The sequence below is a fragment of the Polypterus senegalus genome, chromosome 6 (assembly GCF_016835505.1).
Source record: "Polypterus senegalus isolate Bchr_013 chromosome 6, ASM1683550v1, whole genome shotgun sequence".
Taxonomy (NCBI): domain Eukaryota; kingdom Metazoa; phylum Chordata; class Cladistia; order Polypteriformes; family Polypteridae; genus Polypterus; species Polypterus senegalus.
In genome coordinates, this window is record NC_053159.1 from 81,829,388 (window position 1) to 81,851,216 (window position 21,829).

Genomic DNA, 21,829 nt, shown 5'->3' on the forward strand with positions numbered 1-21,829 from the left:
CACTGGTCTATAGTTTCAAGGTAAATTTGAAATAACGGCAGCATGTATGCCTAAAATAGACTGCATTTTTAAATTAAATTAGCCTTTGTGTTATAGCATAGCTCTTTTCACATACTGTACATATACGCAATATTAATAAAGAAAAGTTTCCACTGAAAATGAGGATGGAAATAAAGTGTTTGATTTATCTACTTATTTCCACAATATAAACAGAGGCTTTTTTTTTTTAAGTGAAATTAAAAGTGTGATTTATTCCTATAAACAACTTACTTCTACTGTTAGGAACAATGGAAGGAAAGAAACAGTTTCTGTAAATGTGTAAATATTAATTTTATTGAGAAGTTTATTGACTTGCTTATATTATCGATCTGTTCTAGTCAGTATATTGACATTTCTTTTGTTTTATTTTAACTTTTTACACTTATATTGCAATTCTTTAGAAGCTTGTCCTGTTAGTTGATCCCATAAAACAAGAATGCACCCTCTGCACATTCTCACGTACATCTAAGCTTGTTCTCATGAAACGCGATTAATCAGTTGAATACACACGTATGCATAGTCATTCAGTCTTTACCTCACATACTGGCAGTCTGTTGCTATTGCTAATACTTTTTTTTAGAATACAGTTTGAATTACCCTGGTAACTGCCTTGTAACATCTCTCTATTATAATAAAAAAATCTTGGGTCGTGACGTGATCTTCTCGGAAGACACTTTAACGTCCCGTGAGACAAGGCAGTGAGACAAAAGGACAGCTGCTGTACAGGCTTTTAAATGATCAACGCGCAGTGCGACAAGCAAACACGCAGCTCGGCAGCAGCAAGCCAGCAGCTGATCCGTCCGCATCTCCTTAACTTCACAACACGAGAGGCAGAGACGCAAAGTGGCTGCCGTGCAGCGCGCCCCCTGGGTGGGCAAGCGAAGTGAATAGGGGGCAAAGCCCCCTAGTAAAATTAAAAATAAAATATTTCTTCTTTTTTTGTCATTGCCCCAAATGTAATATTGAGTAATTACATTAGAATGTTTGCTTTATATAGCAACATTGGGCACTAGTGGGGACAAATCCTTGATTGGACATCAGTCTATAACTGGGCACATTTTCAGACTGAGAGACCAGGCCAGTTATGTGGCAGTTGGTAACTTCACAGTAAAACTGTTAATAGTGAGATTGCTATGGCATTGGCACTGCTGGCCTCTGCAGTGGTCTTCTTATTTGACAGGGTAGTCTCTTATTCCATACAAAGACTGAACAGAAGTACACATATTACTGTTATTCCTTACAAAGCTATTTATAAGCATATTTATTGCCAGTTCAGAAGAGACACTATTCATTAACATCACCAGTAATGATGTCTATGCTTTATGCAATTTTCTGCTCATCTCATAGTTTGTCTGCCATCCTCAGTTTTAAGATTTTAGTTCCAAAATCATTAACATATCTGTCAGGGCTCATAAATTGCTTCTCACCTTTAATTGAATTGTATCTGCTGAGCTACTGATATTGTTGGGGTTTCAAAAGAGACTTACTTATTTATAGGTTAGGATTTGTCCAGTGACTTTCCGAGCACATGGAGACTATGTGAGAAATTTTCATGCTGAGCTGTTTGGTCAGGGATTTGCGTGAAGAAGGCCAGAGATGAGCATCATAGGGAGCATCCCAACCCAACAATTTTGCAAAAACTAGTAAAATTTCTGTGAATTTACTTATTTGTGAGTATTACTATAACCAGGAGCCTCATTTTAGATACATTAATGCCAGCAATAAAAGATTTAAGAAACAATATATTAAAATTTATCACTAACTCAGCAGCTTTCAGAAGCAACAGCAAACTTTTATCTAATCGGTTTAAAATGTGTCTGGAAAGTGGAAGAATTCTGAAATACGGTAAGTGATTTACTTTTAATGATGAAAAAGGTAAGCTTTGATTCTATCAGACATGACAAGGTTCTTTTCACTTCACAGCTGCCATTTTCCACTGCTGTATTCCTTCCAATTGCAACAAATAAAGAACTACAGGGTCCATTTTCTTTTAATTACCAGCTCCTTCTATACAGTGTACTCTTCTGTATGTCACAATACAATGTAAAACATCTGTGAATATTAAACAACAGAGCACCATATATAGCATTTTCCTCCCTTATTAAAAAAGACAGGCACATTTTGCTAAGAATAGAATCAATAGAACTAATACCAAATGTCTTATTCCCATTTCCTATTTTATTATTATTTATGTTGCTAAAGGACAAAGTTAATATATATCCCTTGATTCAAGGGATTATTCTTGGTGCTGAGGTGTCACCCTCTGCACTCAAGTCCCAATCCAGGTGACTCATGGTGTGGTGGGTGCAGCAATGCGCTATCGGCGCATGCTGCCAGCCTCTTCATTCTTGAGGTGGCTGTAACTATAAATCTAGACATTGTAATGGATGGCCGGCCATTTATCCCGGACAATACCCCCAAGCCGCCAGGTGGAGCCCTCCTTGCAGCGAGGAGGTCCCCAGAAGACCAGCAGGGCATCATGGACATTGGAGTTTTTATGCAAAGCCCTGCTGGATGCCGTGGGGCCACAGGAAGGAGCTGCAGGGAGGACCGAGGGCTTCTTCGTGCCCTGTGACCCGGAGGTTCGTCACAGGAAGAGCGACGGACTTCCGGGTTGAAGAAAGGGACTATTTACCCTGACCCGGAAGGGAAAAGGACTTGTGGACTATTGGGCAGAAACACTTCTGGGTCAGGGATTATAAAAGGACTATGGGAACTCCCAGACAACGAGCTGAGCTGGGTGGAAGGGTGGCAACGCGTCTGGGAGCTGGAGGATTGTTTAGTATTGAGTATTTGTGAGTTTAATGAGTATTGTGGTGGAGAGTGTGCTTTGTACACTGTGGGAGAAAAATAAAGTCAACTTGAGGACTTTTACCTGGTGTCTGGAGTCGTGGACAGGGGTTCAAGGGAGCGAGGGCACCCCCTATCGTTCACAGTGGCGTAGTCGGCAGGATTCCCCCCCCTCCGGGGCCGGGCGGCGGGTCTCGCTCGAAACCCTGTGGCGCAATGAAAGTGAAGGGTGCGGCGCCGGTCGCCGCAGCGGGGAGGTGGAGCCAGAGCGTACGTGATAGGACCCGAAAGATGGTGAACTATGCCTGGGCAGGGCGAAGCCAGAGGAAACTCTGGTGGAGGTCCGCAGCGGTCCTGACGTGCAAATCGGTCGTCCGACCTGGGTATAGGGGCGAAAGACTAATCGAACCATCTAGTAGCTGGTTCCCTCCGAAGTTTCCCTCAGGATAGCTGGCACTCGTTGGCACGCAGTTTTATCTGGTAAAGCGAATGATAAGAGGCCTTGGGGCCGAAACGATCTCAACCTATTCTCAAACTTTAAATGGTAAGAAGCCCGCTCGCTGGAGTGGAGCCGCGGCGTGGAATGCCGAGTGCCTAGTGGGCCACTTTTGGTAAGCAGAACTGGCGCTGCGGGATGAACCGAACGCCGGGTTAAGGCGCCCGATGCCAACGCTCATCAGATCCCAGAAAAAGTGTTGGTTGATACAAACGGCAGGTGAGTTGTTACACACTCCTTAGTGGGTTCCGACTTCCATGGCCACCGTCCTGCTGTCCGTACCTTCAAGTCCGAAGGAACGGACTTGGTCTTTCCGAAGGGGAAGGGGGAGGCGAGCGAGGCATCGCTCAACACACAAGAAGGTAAGGAGGGTCGGGAAGTAGCTGATCGGGATGTCGAAAAAATATTAAAGGCAGACCGCAGTTCGCCGAAGAAGGCAACTCGACCCTCTGAGAACTCCAAATCCCAGAAGCCTCCGCGAGACCCGTCAGAGCACGTGCCTGAAGCGGGTGTGCTCATTGGCTCCTGGTCGGCAGGTAACAGGAACGAGGAAGTGAGTGTTCTGCCGGTCGAAATGAATAATTATATAAACTTGCGGGAGCTCGAAAAATTAATCGAGCCCGTAGCGAGTGTCTTGCAGGTCCTGACGACCATTGAAAAGATCATCGGGGATTTGGGAGCGGCAGCCAGAGAGCCGTTGGAGAAGGTGAGGGCCTACGTGCGGCGATTTGGTGAGGAGCCTCCCGTAATGAATGATGCGGCGATACAGGTAAGCGAGACCCGTATCGTATATAATAGAGGGATGCGGTGTGATCCGGGCCCACGTTTAATAAGTAGTGGGTGCCAATACACGGTGTACCCTACAAGAGAGGCCGGTACGTTAACCGAGTGGTCGGCGGAAGGGCTAATTTATCCGGGGCAGCTAGACAGTGCTGACTCCCGGAGCGAGGCAGCCCTGAAGACGCCGCCGTAATTTGTAAATCAAGAGGGTGCAGACAGTAAAGGGGCTCTCTTCTTGTAATAGAGAGACCCAGACTGTATATAAGCCCCAGATTAAACAGGAGGGCTCTAAGATAAAACGGGGGTCTCCTGACATGAAAGGGAAAGAAGCAAAAAGAGAAAAAGCACCAGTAGAGGCAGCAGGGGTTTCTCTCCCAGCAAAAGGGGCAGACCTAACAGTTCCTTATTGTTTTCAGTCCCGTAGGAAGAATACCAGGAGGACAGAGGCAGTGTTACGGGTGCCGAAGGTTGGGCCATATTTGGCGGAACTGTCCTTGGAGAGAGGGGGACAAGAGGTCAATTTGGAATAATATTCCCCCTAGGTTCTCCAGGGACCAAGATGTTCGTTTTAATCAAGGCTCAACCAGGACGTCCTCTTGGAGCAAGACTTCCTCTGGGCAGGCCGCCCGAATAATAATTGCCGCTGGGGAATACTGCAATGGATGGCCGGCCATTTATCCCGGCCAATACCCCCAAGCCGCCAGGTGGAGTCCTCCTTGCAGCGAGGAGGTCCCCAGAAGACCAGCAGGGCATCATGGACATTGGAGTTTTTATGCAAAGCCCTGCTGGATGCCGTGGGGGCCACAGGAGGGAGCTGCAGGGAGGACTGAGGGCTTCTTCGTGCCCTGTGACCCGGAGGTTCGTCACAGGAAGAGCGACGGACTTCCGGGTTGAAGAAAGGGACTATTTACCCTGACCCGGAAGGGAAAAGGACTTGTGGACTATTGGGCAGAAACACTTCCGGGTCAGGGAGTATAAAAGGACTATGGGAACTCCCAGACAACGAGCTGAGCTGGGTGGAAGGGTGGCAACGCGTCTGGGAGCTGGAGGATTATTTAGTATTGAGTATTTGTGAGTTTAATGAGTATTGTGGTGGAGAGTGTGCTTTGTACACTGTGGGAGAAAAATAAAGTCAACTTGAGGACTTTTACCTGGTGTCTGGAGTCGTGGACAGGGGTTCAAGGGAGAGAGGGCGCCCCCTATCGTTCACAACATGTATAATATGTTGTCTGTCGATGACAGGATGATGACAGCCAGGCATATGTTCATTGAACAGGAAACAGGTGACAGAGATGAAAAAGGTGCTATCATTGATCTCTTGCCCAGGTAGGCTCAGACACCTCCATGGGTGGCACTTTACAAGAATTCACTGACTGACACAGTCAGGAGGCAGTTCATGAAAGTCCTTGTAATCTGGTTTTCATTGCCCGGGAAGCTTTGCCTTCACAGTACCTTCAAAATGGATTCCCCGAGACTTAAACTCGATGGATCTGCGCTCCACATACACCGTAATTAAATTGCCATTTGAGAGGATCATCCCACTTTTCATATACTGTAGTTTAATTTCTCAGTCCACATAAAACCCATCTCATATTGTATCATTTAGGATATCATTGAATTCTTATTGTTCTGATAATTTTTTTAGCCCTGCAATGAATTACTTTACTATACAAATACTTGTGGCCTCTTTTTTTAAATTATTTTTAACACAATTTGAATGAATTCAGACTTTTCACCACTTTTTATTGCGTTTCTTCCATCACCGAAAAATACAAGTAAATTGCTGAAGGGACCAATTTTAAGAATAACAATTTCTTTTAATGACCCACTACTTTCTCATACTGTATATACAGTAATCCCTCGCTATATCGCGCTTCAACTTTCGCGGCTTCACTCTATCGCGGATTTTAAATGTAAGCACATCTAAATATATATCACGGATTTTTCGCTGGTTCGTCGCTTTCTGCGGACAATGGGTCTTTTAATTTAGGTTACATGCTTCCTCAGTTTGATTGCCCAGTTGATTTCATACAAGGGATGCTATTGGCGGTTGGCTTAGAAGCTACCCAATCAGAGCATGTATTGCATATTAACTAAAACTCCTCAATGCTATAAGATATGCTTCCCGCGCTGTGCTTGTTTGCTTCTCTTTATCTTTCTCACTCTCTCTGCCTGACGGAGGGGGTGTGAGCAGAGGGGCTGTTTGCACAGAGGACACAGAGGCTCCTCTACAAAATGCCGCTTTATCGCGGTGCTTCTGTATACTTAAAAGTACGTATTGATTTTTTGATTGTTTGCTTTTCTTAGCAAGCGCTCTCTCTGACATTCTCTGCTCCTGACGCGCTCCTTTATGACGGCGCTCCTTTGAAGATAAGATATGTTTGCTTTCTTTTAATTGTGAGAAAGAACTGTCATCTCTGTCTTGTCATGGAGCACAGTTTAAACGTTTGACTAAAGGGTGTTATTTCATGTCTAGAGGGCTCTAATAATGTTAACAGTGTGGGAGAGTTTATAAGGGCTTAAAATATATAAAAATAACCATACAAACATATGGTTTCTACTTCGCGGATTTTTACCTATCGCGGTGGGTCTGGAACGCAACCCCTGCGATCGAGGAGGGATATCTGTACTGCTCGGGATCCCAAAATGCAATACAAATCATAGATTGAACTGAATGTGAATATTAAATAAAAAGTGCCATATATGGACTTAATACTTGACATTTACAGCAAAGGGAGCAGTGAGGTCATCCATTTAGGGGGCAGTGAAGCAGGGAAATAATGAGATGGTGTACAGCGTTTGTCCAGTTGACACTGAGCTTTGTCTAACTTTTGCAAACAGAAAAATAACGAATCCTTGAAATAATATATTTGCATCCTTACTGCTTTGCATTTGCTTATAATATTTTTTTCTAACGTTAGTTTTATTAATGTGCCAAAAGCTTGAAAAGAAGAGTCTGGAAAGTAAAACAGACACCACAGCTAAGCACTGATGCACAACAGCATAATTTCTTTTAGACAAAAAGCAGTGACATTGACTTCAGTGGTCTTTGACCTTTTGTGTACCATTCGAAATCCCCAACTTCACACTTGTGGCTGTCATGTGTGAACACTGTTGACCCAGGAAATTGCTGAATTGTCTTGACATGTGTAAGCCAGCGATTTCTACCAAATAACTTAAGTGCTTAACATGGGAGTGTTTTACGTAAACTGGTTATCTTCAAATTTGTGCTACTGACATACTAAAGATCAGGTTTCCAGTTAACTTTCTTTACCAGATACCTTTTTCTAGTGGTAGTCTTGCCACAGTTCCAAAGCTGAGTTTAATGCTCTTTTAGCTTTGTGGTTCCTCAGTTAAAATGTATACTGCAGCCAAAACTTACATTTTATCCCCAAGCTGATTTCTTTTTTTCTTAATAATATAAAACATTTGTGTTAAATGTTCATTTTGGCAACTAGATTAACTGTCTATTGGTGGAAGTCTGGAGCATCTTTTGACATTTGTTTGTTTTTTTTGATCATTACGATTGTGATGTCACCGTAGAACTATCTTAGGGGTGTTTATGCTACAATCATCACACTACTATGGTGTTTTCTGAAGGTTACATGATTGGATGCCATCATGTCACTCTATTTAAAATAACTGCACATTATATTGTTCTATCCATGCATTGGATAAACTCTAGAAAACAATAAAGAACATTTGAGATAGTTAGGGACATGTGTCTAAGTTAGTGCGAGGACATTTTGCCTGTTTACTTGACTTTAACCTTTGCATTGTGCTTTGGACTGTGATGACTGTTTCCAACTGCCTTCTTACAGTTTTGTTAAAACGCCATGCATTTGCCAGTTCCTTTCATTGTCACCATTTCCCGGTTATTGTATTTTACCACTAAAAAACAGTTTAAAACACCTTGCTTTGTCTGGTGTTCATAACATGACTGACACAATGCCTATAAGTGTGTGAGTTGCTTTTGGCCAATCCACAATCGCATTTGTTGCATGCGTATCATTTCAGCCAAGCCAAGTAGTGCATCTGTCATAGATATGTGAATTCCACTGCTCCTTACTGCGACTGCTGGCTGTTGAGGTTTTTGGGATTTGTTGTGAGGCTTGTTTAATATTCTGTTCAGGTTACTGATGTCCTCTTGGACTGAAAAGGATGGCGCTGAATGCCTACAAGAAGCTGTACAGTCATGTCTAACATTTGAAACTTAGTGGCTGCTTCTGTCTTTATTGTGATCTGACGACATGCATTAAATAGAGAGCAATATTTTCTAAGTGTTGTCATGTTTCTGCCAGGGTGTGTTCACTGGCTTATGTTTATTTTCCTTTTCTGCATCTTCTTTGTTTGTTGTAAAGTATTATTTTTCAGATATTTGTAGCATGTATGAATAATTTAACGTAGTTCTGTTTATTTATCATTTATTATCTCTGTGTGACATGTTCTTTTGTTTTCCAAGAGATGGGCCACCCCGATGTTATGACTGAAGGACCACCCTTGGTTTATATATTGTGAGGCAGGGGAGTGGATTGTTCAGTGGTTTATTGCCGTTCAAGGAGTACTTCATTCATTGTATTTTTTTCTTTTCTGGATTTATGGCTTCTGTTTTTTTTTTATTTTCGACTTAGACTTGTATTCTTGGGGTTGTCTTTTAAAGCATACCTTTTTATCTTTTTCCCATTTTTGTTCTCCTTTGGCACATTTCAAATACAAATAAAGATTCCTTGGATTTGTCTCTCTAGCCAGAGGTTTATGATTTTCTTTCCCTAAAGTTTTATATTACAACCGGGGTTTATTCTTTGGCTTGCATTTATTTTCAGTTTTTCTTTTGTTTTTATTAAATTTGAATTATTATTTTTCATGGTTCTTATTTCTCTATGTTTTGTTTATTACATATCATGTTCTGTCTCTTTAAAATTGCTTGTTTGATATCTATGTGTTATGATTTGTTCAACTATGTTTGTTGTATTTTGTGAGTGAAGCCTCAAGAGGCAGGACCTCCCTGATGTCACCCTCAGCTTAGACCATTTGAGGCTGAGAGCATATCCTTCAGTGGTCCATTGAAGTTCATTGAGTGTATTATAATGAGTATTGGATATTCTGGTTTATTGTGGTTTTTGACAGCTGGATTTGTTTGTTGGGACTTGTTCACATAAGGCTGCCTTTAAGGCAACTTTTTATCATTTTTGTCAATTTCTGAATAAATATTCTCATTTATAAGGATTCTGCTCTGAAATGTGTCCTTTCTATCCAAAGGTTTTATGGTTCCTTTCCCTTAAAGGACATTTTTTTGTGTATTTTATTGATTTTTGGACTTTATAAATAGAGTTTGTTTAAAACTTTAAAGTTTTGCATCCAGTAAGCCAAATCCTCCTTGTGAAGTGCTGAGATAAAACTGCATGGCGTATGGCCTATTCTAGGAAGGCTGGGAAAGCATATGGAGCTTTTAAGGCGCTTTACATCCCCATATAGGACAGTCAAATTATAACACAAAGATGCATTTTTGATATATTCTGTGAGATTTAAGTTATTTTTGACCTTTTGAAGCCAACCACCATTTTATGGGCCTATATTTGATGTATTGAATTTTGAGATGTTTTTAACTAATAAATCTCTCTATTATAATAAAAAAATCTTGGGACGAGACTTGACTTTCTGAAGAGACTTTTTGGAATAAAGTCCCGTGAGACGGAGACTTTTAACATGATATTCTTTCAAGTCACATACTTGCAACCTTTGGAATCGTCCCGGACATCTAACCTCTCAGTCATTTGAATGCTTTTGGCAGACACACTTCCTGCATTCTCAGGTCATAAATTTTATAAATTCTAAATGACACATCAACGACTAAGCGAAGAAGAAAGAGCAGTGCGTCGAAAAGAGACCCAAAAGCGTTGGAGAGAAAAGAATGTAAAAAAGAACAATAATAATCTATGTGCAAAGTCTAAAAATAAGGAAAGTAATAATCAGCCTGAACCATGTGGAACTGAAAACCTCGGGGTCAGAAATAAAAGTCTTCATAAAGACGTTCAAAAACGTTGGGGCAATAAAATAGCTTTTGCTATGACAATTAACAAATTGCAGGGACAAACATTCGAAAATGTTGGTTTATTTATTAGAGGGAAAGTAACAACATTCACTTATGGTCAGTTATATGTTGCGTTGTCACGATGTAAGTCCAAAAACGGAATCAGAATTCAATGCTATCTTGAAGAAAAGTTAATTCCAAATATTGTTTTTAATGAAGTTTTAAAGTAAAAGTGAAAATAATGCATATGTAACAATTCCCATGAAAATAACAATCTCTTTAAACTGTATTTCCAGGTAACCAAACCGGGATCCCCTCGAGGTTGATGGATATCATGGACGGCCTGTACACTGGTACTGTATGTGCTGTACAGAGTGGAGGCAGAATGTCTTCGTGGCGTGCTCGGGGTGCTCGAGAGACTGAGCGAGGAGTCTGAGTGTCTGGGCTTGAAAGTGTCCTAGATAAAAACCAAGATCCAGGCCTTTTAATGGCCTCTTAGGCACAGCCATCAGCAGTGTGTCTGTTTACGGAGAGAGTCTCAACCATGTTGAGAGGTTTAATTACCTTGGCAGTGGCATTCATGTCTCTGGTGACTCTTCCTATGAAGTCAGTAGACGGATTGGGAGAGCATGGGGGGGTCATGAGGTCACTTGAAAGGGTTTTGTGGCGCTCGTGTTATCTATGCAAAAGGACAAAGGTCCAAGTCTTTTGAGTCCCGGTGCTTCCTGTCTTACTATATAGTTGCGAAACATGGACGCTATCCAGTGACCTGAGACGAAGCCTGGACTCCTTTGGTAGTGTGTCTCTCTGGAAAATCCTTGGGTACCGTTGGTTTGACTTTGTGTCGATTGAGCAGTTGTTCATGGAGTCCCGAATGAGGCACATTACCTGCATTGTGAGGTAGTGTCACTTACGGCACGTTTCCCCAAGGGTGATCCAGCTCATAAGATTGTTGAGAACCCGAGTGGCTGGACCAAGCTAAGGGGTCGCCAACGTAACACCTGGCTGAGACAGATAGAGGGTAATTTCCGGAGGGTGGGACTGGACTGCGTTTCTGCCTGGGGGGTTGCCAACTGGGATCCTGAGTTGTTTCGTTGTGTAGTGTGTGTGGCAATGCACTGTACCTGTGCATGCTACCCAACTTGACTTGACTTGACTTGCAACCAAACCCAGGGGTTGGTGAGCGAAGCAAGCAGGGGGCAGAGCCTCCTAGTCTAAATTAAAACAAAAAAGTGTTGTGCAAGGCTTTTGAAAATTCTTTGCTTTTCCTGTGTTCTTATCAAAACACTAAGCATGGCACTTCCCTCGAGTCTGCTGCAGCAGTCTGCTAGGACATGGCAGTTATTGCAATAGGAACAGTGACTGAACAGAAGAAATAGCAATAACAAGTCAGCTACTTTTAAAAAGAACAGGGGAAGATGTCTATAACCGTCAAGAACTCAGAAGAATGGCTTCCCCATAATTCTGTGATTTAGCTTCAAAAATGTGCTTTTACTAAATATGACAAATTAAAATATGTATGCTGTTTTATATAGATGAATTTAAAAAATACTCAGGCTGCTTACCCACTTTTCCTACAGTGTGTGTTTTTCCAACACCCACAGTTTGATCCTTCACAACCCATTTTTGGAAGAGTTGTTTGAATACCGCTGATTCTGCTCCGTCATTTACCGTCTCTACGTAGGTTGATGCTGGATATCCCTTGGCTTTTATGAAGCCCTGTTAAATAAAACAGTGAGGATAAGTACCAGTCACAGCAGCCAGATAACTGAATTGTGACTAGCAACAAAACAATAAGATGTAATGACATAGTCTTCATACACATAATTTTCACATTACCTAGAATGTATGAATGCATGAAATTGTCAAACCTTGCAAATTTTTTTTATTTTTTGAGGACAACATGCCTGTGTGACCCTGCATAAATAGCTCACTTGTCTTAGGTGGTCTTTAGATTTTTTTTTCAAGTCTGAGCCTTGTGTGTTCTAACTCCTTAACATTCCTAATTGGTGATATGATGTCTGCACACCTCTTTTTTTCAACTTAAAATGGGTTTTCTTTTTAATGTGATTAGTGTTCTAGTCACTTTCTTTTCAAAGCCATCTTCCTGACATGATTTTTCTATAAAATTACAACTAATTCTAATAAACAGATACAAGAGCAAAAAATCATTTCTAACGTGTTTTAGTGCTTTTGGACAAACAGACACCATTAGCTCCCCAATGGTGGGTTTCATACAAACTGGAAAAGGTAGCCTCCAATAGAAACATTTTGGAGATAGCCTTGAATTTGCCAAGTTATGACATAATGCAGACATCTCATCAATTTTTGTTACAATTAGCCAGAACGGGTTTTTAGATTTCTATTCAGAGCAGTAAAATGTCCCATACTGTGTTTTCTTTGCTTTTTATTTTCCCCCCAAAAAATCAAGCTAATCCTTAGTTATTTTTTGTATAGATTGATCAGTAAAAAAAACAGCACCTTGACTTTGTACCAGAAATGCAAATAAACAAAATGAAATGAGAAGTCATCTTCTTTTTCTTTCTGCTGCTCCCGTTAGGGGTTGCCACAGCCGACCATCTTCTTCCATATCTTTCTGTCCTCTGCGTCTTGTTCTGTTACACCCATCACCTGCATCTCCTCTCTTACCACATCCATAAACCTTTTCTTAGGCCTTTCTCTTTTACTCTTGCCTGGCAGCTCTATCCTTAGCATCCTTCTCCCGATATACCCAGCATCTCTCCTCTGCACATGTCCAAACCAACACAATTTCGCTTCTCTGACTTTGTCTCCCAACAGTCCAACTTGAGCTGACCCTCTAATGTACTCATTTCTAATCCTATCCATTCTTGTCACACTCAATGAAAACTCTGCTACCTCCAACTCTGTCTCCTGCTTTCTGGTCATTGCCACCCTCTCCAACCCATATAACATGGCTGGTCTCATTACTGTCCTGTAGACCTTCCCTTTCACTCTTGCTGATACTCGTCTGTCACAAATCACTCCTGACACTCTTCTCCACCCATTCCACCTTGCCTGCACTCTCTTTTTCACCTCTCTTCCACAATCCCCATTACTCTGTACTGTTGATCCCAAGTATTTAAACTCCTCCACCTTTGCCAGCTCTACTTCTTGCATCCTCACCATTCCACTGACCTCCTTCTCATTTATACAACTGTATTCTGTCTTCTTCCTACTGACCGTCATTCCTCTCCTTTGTACTGATATAAAAAGGTAACACTCAAAAATATCCCGTAGTAAAGATAGATCAGTCATTGTTTATTGCAAAATACCTACTTTATAAAAGCCTGCTAGGACAAAATGAAACTGTATGTTAAATATTAAAGATGCAAAGAATTAGAATCCTGTGCACTAAAAGTCTTGACAATAATGCACATATGTATTATTTTTCACACTGCAGATTTATTTTGATTTATAGACTAAAGGGCCATTAAGGTTTGAGCTGCAATGAAAGTCTGGAGCCAATGTGGCACTTTCAGAGTTCTGCACTTGAGTCTGGACCGTCACCTCAGTCTCAGGCTGCTTTCTGTGTGAACTTCAGCATCAAAATTAAATAAACCAAAAATGAATATCTTATGATTTCTGTAATTATGTACTTTGGCAGCAACACGTTATTTGTGGTCGTTTGATCATTCAAAGATCCTAGGATATTTTTACAGTGCAATGATCAAAGCTCTTGTTTTAAGCATGGGTAGCCTTAGTTCATAAGTGAACTTATTTATTTTGGGTTTCCAAGAGTAACTTTATGTTTAGCTGAGTCCCTCTGAAAGATTTTGAATGACTGTTGGTATTGAAATTGCCTAAAGAAACCAAAGGCCGCATGAAAGGGTTTCTGTTCTTTTAATATAAGAAAGCCAGTGGATGTGACATTTTTAGCAGAGGAGGAGTCAACAAATGTCACTGAGTTATTTACAAAATTGCTTTGGCTAGCAACAAAAATATAAATCATCAGAATATGATATAGGTGTGGCAGATGTACTGCAGTTACTGACAACTGCATGAATGATGAAGGGTTTGAATGCTTTAAACGGGTAGGCAATTTCTAGATTGTGTGATTATCATTTGGGTTGTACACAACTTTAATTTATTAGTCAATATCAATAGATAGCAAGCAATGGCATTCCTTAAATACAGGAGTCAAGCAACCTAATTCATAATAAATTATTACCTTGAATGTAGACAGATCATTTTAAGAATTTCTTTCATTAGTCCTACATACCATAATGTTACTGTGCTTCTTATTTTTTAGTTTTATTTGACATTAAGTAATGTAATACTGGTTCAGTGCTTCATGCTGCTTCTTCACAGCTTCAAAGTCCTAAATTCAAGTTACAGGTATGATACTGTGACCCTAAAATTGGTTAAAAAATAATGGATGAATAGAATGTCTTGAATTTACAATTAAAAATGATATCACTTATAAAACAAGATCCCAGAATACTTAAAGTCCTCTACTAAGTAATGAAAAAAGGGAGCATGAGATCAACAAGCAAATTGGAGTGGCAGCAGCTGTTCCTTGGGTGCTGTACTAGTCTTAAAGACAAAGCTCTCAGTTTACTGATTGATCTACATCCCTGTTCTCAACTATTGTCATGAGCTGTGGATAATGACCAGTAAAATTATATCAAATGTATAAGTGGCAGAAATTAGGTTTTTTGCAGGGTGGCTGGGGTGACATTCCATGATAGGGCGAGAACCTCAGCGATTCTGCAGAGCCTCCGAGCAGAGTCGCTGCTCCTCCAGAAGATCAAGAAGAGCCAGATGAGGTAGTTTGGGCATGTCGTAAGGATGCTTCCCTGGCGTCTCTCCCTAGAGTTACTCTGGGCATGTCTCACTTTGTGGAAACCCTGCGGGAGACATAGAACTCGAGAGATTATAATTGTTGGCTGGCTGAGAGAATGCTTAGGGATTACCCATGAAGAGCTGGGATTTGTGGCTGGAGACAGAGAAGTCTGAGCTGACCTGCTTGGCCTTCTGCCACTGCAGCCTTCACCAGAGAAAGCAGTTTCAGAAAATGATGATGATGAAGATAATTTCACTTATAGCAGATTGTACTGTACCATTCTTATTAAATTGTAATTTTGTAAAACTAATAAAGATAAGCAAAAATGGTGGATAGATTGAGTATATTCAGGTTTTAGAACTGATTAGATTTAAAAATGGATATTCAGCTCTCAGAGGTAATTACAGTCATGTCACTGCACATCCAGCAAAAAATGGATCTTATTCATGATTAGTCCCTCTTTAAAGCTGCAGTAAATTGTGAGCCACTTGGCTGTGCTTGAGCAAGCAAGAGCAGCTAGCAGCATAATTAAAGGATTGAATCAGTTCTGTGAGACTGACAGCCAGAAAACAAGGAGACATATTCATACCAGGAATGCATCATTTAGTACCTGGCAGTCAGTAAAAATAAATAGGCAGAAAGAGCAGATTAAGACACTTGCAAAAACTAATTTATAAAGGTATGATACTAAAGAGGTGAAATCAAGTAAAATTGTCCAAGAAAGCACAGTTGAAGAACACAGCTAGGATTAAAATCCATAAAAGTACAAAAACCTTACAAAGGAAGTGAAAAAAGAAGACTGATCAAAGAGTGAAGGCATCCAGAGTTTCATATGGCTGCCAGATAATTGCAACAGCTATGTGAGTGGCAAAGTACATGTTGTTGGTTGTGTCTAGAAAGAAAATATATGGGGAGATGTGGCTAAAGGTGTGACTGTGGGTGTCTTCTAATATTAACTTTTATCTACTACAACGGTAGGGAGATATTTCATGTGAAGTAGCTGAAATGTTAGGAGAGGAATAAACTCCCTAACCACCCAACAATACTTTAATATGAACTGGCAAATTAATTCACTTTCCATTACAGGATTACTCTGCTTTGTGACGCTAACCCATTTCTGAAAACCTCTTCAGATGGTGAATTTTCATTGTTGTGAATACATACTCTTCATTAACTTAAATGGAACAAGTCTTGGAAGTGTTTTGTGGCCCACCAAAATTACTCCCATTTGTCGAAATACTGTAATAACATTAAAATACATGAGAATGGTCACAGTTAGTTCAAATAATAACATTAGTCATCAAAAAAAAAAAAACCTTAGTAGTTAGATAGGCAGAGCTTTCTTCATCCCGCAGGAGAAATCTGGCTTTTTACAGAAGCTGTTTAGATAGAACATTAGAACAGTCTAGACAAGAACAGGCCATTCAGACCAACAAAGCTCACCAGTCCTATGCACTTAATTCTTTTAAAAAACATCAAGTCAAGTTTTGAAGGTCCTTAAAGTCTTACTGTCTACCAATGTACTTGGTAGCTTATTCCAAGTGTATGTGGTTCTGTGTTTAAAGAAAAACATCCTAATGTCTGTGCGAAATTCACCCTTAACAAATTTCCAACTGTATCTCCATGTTCTTGATGAACTCATTTTAAAATAATATTCTTGATCCACTGGACTAAATCCCTTCATAATTTTAAACATTTTAATCATGTCTCCTCTTATTCTTCTTTTGCTTAAACTGAAAAGGCTCAGCTCTTTTAATCTTTCCTCATAATTCATCCCCTATAGTCACTCTTTTTTGGACTTTTTTTGTGCTGCTATGTCCTTTTTGTAGCCTGGAGACCAAAACTGCACACAGTACTCCAGATGAGGCCTCACCAGTGCATTATAGAGCCTGAGTATAACCTCCCTGGTCTTGTACTCCACACATCGTGCTATATAACTGAACATTCTGTTAGCCTTCTTAATGGCTTTTAAACACTGACAGGAAGTCAATAGCTTAGAGTCCACTATGACTCCTAATTCCTTCTCATAGGGTGTACTCTCGATTTTCAGATCTTCTATTGTATAATCAAACCTAACATTTCTACTTCCTATGTGTAATACTTTACATTTACTGACATTAAATTTCATCTGCCACAAATCTGCCCAAGCCTGTATGCTGTCTAGGTCCTTCTGTAATGATTTAATGGAGTCACGATTATCTGCCAATCAACCTAGCTTGGTATCATTTGCAAACTTAATCAGCTGGTTACTTATATCCCTATCCAAATTTCATTTACATACTGTATATTAAAAATAGCAGTGGCCCTAGCACTGACCCCTGTGGAACTGTTAAGGTTCCACACACCTGCTCCCTGTGTCTGAGCCAATTTTGCTCCCATCTACAAACATCACCCTGAATTCCCAGCTTCTTTAAGTTAGATGCCCAACCTCTCATGTGGCACCTTATCAAATGCTTTCTGAAAGTCAAAATAAGTAATATCATAAGCTCCACTTTAACCTTATGTTGCATTCTTATAGAATTCCAGCATCGTAGTAAAACATGACCTCCCTCTTCTGAATCCATTCTAACTATTCAGTAAAACTCCTGTTCTTGTCATGTGTTGTTCAATCTTATCCTTAATAATTCTTTCCATTAATTTTCCTGTGATGCAAGGTTAAGCATATTGGCTTACAGTTACTTGGATCTGCCTGGTCACTCTTTTTATATAACAGGGTAATATTTGCCATTTCTTAATCCTTCTGAATTTTCCCAGTGCATGGTGACTTCCTAAAACTATGTGTCAAGCGTATATATATGTACTTGGTAACCTCCTTAATTAAGAACTCAAAGGTAAATATTATCTGGTCCTGGTGATTTGTTTGATTTCAGCTTATTTATTCTAGGCAGTACTTCTACTTCCACAATTTCTAAATCCCTCAGTACCTCCTTAGTAGTCCCATTTACCGCTGGGAGGTTATCTACTCAACAAATGCTTAGGTAGGTAAATAAATATATATGCACACACACCAGAAAGAATACAAAGTAAAAAAATATATATACAGAAATAAAACTTCTGACTTGACTGTCCCTGTCACAATGAGGCATTATTCTGGTATATTGCTGTTGGTATAAAGGAGTCACCAGTAGTGTTTCTTAACACACTTCTGATGAATAATTTATTGACTGAAAGTACTCAGTGTGTCAGAAAAACAATGCACAATATTGTTTATAATGGCACTCAGTTTTGCTATAATTCTCTCCTTTGCTACTACTTCCAGGGGGTCCAAAGTGCATCCCATAGCTGATGCATAACTGTTTTCCATCCAGTTTACTTAATATGTAGAATACAGATAATGCAAACATCCTGTTGGTGCTGTATGTCGTAGGCTCTCATGATAAATTGCAAAATAAAAACATTTTGTCAATTAATGGAATCATTATAGTTTTTTTCACCCTCTGATATTCTCTTTTAGACATTTTTGTACTATTTTAGCCCTAAGACTTTTCTCACCTAATTAATTATTATATATTAACTATTTACCGTATATACTCACGTTTAAGTTCTCCCACAGATAAGTCGGGACTTGATTTTATCATATAATTTCTGGTATTTTATTATGTCGGTTGTATAAGTCGAATGCGGAAAACTCACGCTATTGGTCCAAGAGATTATGATATGCTAACGCCCACCTGAGAGAGTAACCACGGAGCACATTGCCTTTTTTTTCTATGTATTGTGCATACGTGAAGACATGGTAATGCCAGAACTATTCCAAAATGAGGCTGGCACTGATTTGTGTTTTTTGTATCTCATACGCCTTTATCGTAAGAGCATCCCTTGTCTACGATGGAGCGTTTGATCAGAAGAAAATATGAAGCTGGTTTTAAATTAAACACCATTGAAGTGGTGAAAGAAATTGGTAACTGCACTGCTGCAGCAAAGTTCGATGCATCCAAGAAACTGATGCGAGATTGGAGGAGGCAAGAAGATGTTAAAAAAAAAAAATTAAGTATTGTATTTTTGAATGGGCGTATAAGTTGGGGTCTGATATTAAGATTGATTTTTTGAATTTCAAGACCTTTCACACAAGAGTATATACGGTAGTTTTTCAAGAATTTTTAGTGATGCTCTAGCCATGTATGTACAGTAGGTGGTAAGCATAGGTAATTAGCAACAGACATTTCTTCATTATTAAGTGATTACAAAAATTGTAGTTACACTTCAAAAATGCTTCTAATCTAAACTAAACTGCTCACTGCCTAAATTCTCAGCATGGTAAACAGAAGCTCAGTCTGGCTGGAAATCAGTGCATGAACGCATTGTTTGCCATGAGTCAGGTCAGACTATATTTAATCAGGTTATATGCTCGTCCCTTAATGGCTCATAAAAGCTGCATTGCTTCTCCAAAAGAAATCATACTTTTTTTTCTGCTACATCTTATTTCACCATAGTGATTGTAGCTACTGTAGGAATGAATTTCAGCCAATGTTAAACGGGTCACTGTGGTCTGTTTATTATTGTGGTGCATCTGCCAATTCTGGTATTCTATTGCGAATGCCAATCGAGCTGCATGCTGCTGGGCAGTGAGCTCAGGGCCCATTAGAGGACATGGGGCCCTTGGGTCACCCTCATGAAGTCTTTCTGGTTGTTTGATCAGAGACATTCACACCAGTGGCCTGCTGGAGGTCATTTTGTAGGGCTCTGGCAGTGCTCATCCTGTTCCTCCTTGCCCAAAGGAGCAGATACTGGTCCTGCTGATGGGTTATGGACCTTCTATGGCCCTCTCCAGCTCTCCTAGAGTAACTGCTTGTCTCCTAGAATCTCCTCCATGCCCTTCAGACTGTGCAGGGAGACACAGCAAACCTTCTGGCAATGACACGTATTGATGTGCCATCCTGGAGAAGTTGGACTACCTGTGCAACCTCTGTAGGGTCCAGGTATTGCCTCATGCTACCAGTAGTGACACTGACTGTAGCCAAATGCAAAACTAGTGAAGAAACAGTCAGAAAAGATGAGGAGGGAAAATGTCAGTGGCCTCCACCTGTTAAACCATTCCTGTTTTGGGGGTCATCTCATTGTTGCCCCTCTAGTGCATCTGTTGTTAATTTCATTAACACCACAGCAGCTGAAACTGATTAACAACCCCCTCTGCTACTTAACTGACCAGATTAATATCCCATAAGTTTCATTGACTTTATGCTATACTTGGATTAAAAAGTGTTCCTTTAATTCTTTTGAGCAGTATATTATTCTTTCATGTACTATCCAACATACATTTTATTTTTATGTATTATTATTATGCTGCATTGCTTGCTTTCACTTTATTATATATTCCTATCTTTGTTTTGTTTGATTGGTTTATTGTTCCAAAACAATATTTTCTTAAAGTTATAAAAAGTGTTACCACAACCTGACATCAAGAACAGATGAACCTCAGACTCACTGGAGCACCTCAGATGCTGAACTGTTCAACCCTAGGACTTCTGAATTGCGGCCCTCCATAACCTACCACACACTTAACTTCTGCACGCCTCAACTGCACCTGAGGAATGTAATGGCCGGAACAATGAGAACACCTCAGCTAACTGCTTTGTACATCACTGTCAAGTTTTGTTGGAGGTCTCCTGGCAGATTCTCTTTATGGATTAGTACGTTGAAAAATTCTTAAATACAAGCTAAGTATATTATTATTATTTGTGTTGTGAGGGATTTATGTTGTGGCTTTGAGGCAGTGATTCTTAGCATTGAGTGTGGTCCATCTGTAGAGCTAATGAACCATGCTGGGCAAAGGGGTGCGATAATCATTAAGAGGCCGTTATAATGCATCATAACCATTTTCAAGACCATTATGCCATTCTGGCAAGTCATATCTGACACATTGAAACAGCATAATTTAGCATTATCAAGCTTGCTTAAATCAGTTCCATTTCACTGGGCAATGAAGACTTCTCCAGCAGTACTTGTCACAAGGCATGAAGCATACTGGATGGGGCCCACTCATGCACACACCCACACGGTCAAATAACATAAGCAGCATCTCTCTGGAGATGTGGGAGGAAAATGGCAAAATGGGAAAACCCAAAAACACAAGTAAAGAAGGTACAATTGCCACATAGACAAAGGCTGGTAAGTAGGTTCAAATCTAAGACCCAAGATGTATGAGTCGGCACTGCGACCCATTGTATCATCCTATTGCTCACATTGGAGTAGGGACAATAATTCTTTGCAGGCATTACATATTTTTCAGTTTCTGTTCTGAGACATATATAGTGTATACTGTATGTAGACTGAAGATATTATGTGCACATCATTTGTGTATTGGTTTACATTTTGTGGTTACTGTCTGTGAACTTTACATTCTATGTTTCAGCTGGAGTACGTGAATTGCACATTTGGAATCAATAAAGTTATCTATCTATCTATCTATCTATCTATCTATCTATCTATCTATCTATCTATCTATCTATCTATCTATCTATCTATCTATCTATCTATCTATCTATCAGTTTGATGAGTTTATGCAGGAAGTCAGATCATTTATTAATCTTAATAGCCATTTTAGTTTTTCTGTTTAGAAAGCTTTAAAATTTCTAATTTATTTATTAAGTTATTTTTATTATAATTGTTTGTTTTACTTACATTGGCCCGTTCAAAGGCTGCAGACCTCTCCGATTTGGAAGAATTCTTACCCTTCCATACAAAAATCTTGATGCCACCTTGATCCAAAATGTAGCAGTCCTGTAGAGCAATTGTAAAGTTTTCAAAAAAAGTTTAATACATTTGAAATCCGTTATCACAGTAAGCAGAGTATGTTAGATGACATCAGTTAAGTTTAATAAGAGCATGTTGTTTTTTTTTTAGATCGGTTCTGCCTTATGCAAATTCTAAACAATTTCTTTACATCTAC

The 21,829-nt window shown here is 40.0% G+C and overlaps 1 protein-coding gene across 1 annotated transcript in view; it reads right to left on the bottom strand.

Annotated features, from left to right (window-relative positions):
- Positions 1 to 21,829, bottom strand: part of vil1 (villin 1) — a 121,766-nt gene that overhangs the window by 49,198 nt on the left and 50,739 nt on the right. The window contains exons 9-10 of the mRNA XM_039756426.1: positions 21,562 to 21,660; positions 11,702 to 11,855 (exon numbers count right to left, since the gene is read on the bottom strand). Of these exons, the coding sequence (XP_039612360.1) occupies positions 11,702 to 11,855; positions 21,562 to 21,660 (253 nt within the window). The remainder of the gene's footprint in view (positions 1 to 11,701; positions 11,856 to 21,561; positions 21,661 to 21,829) is intronic.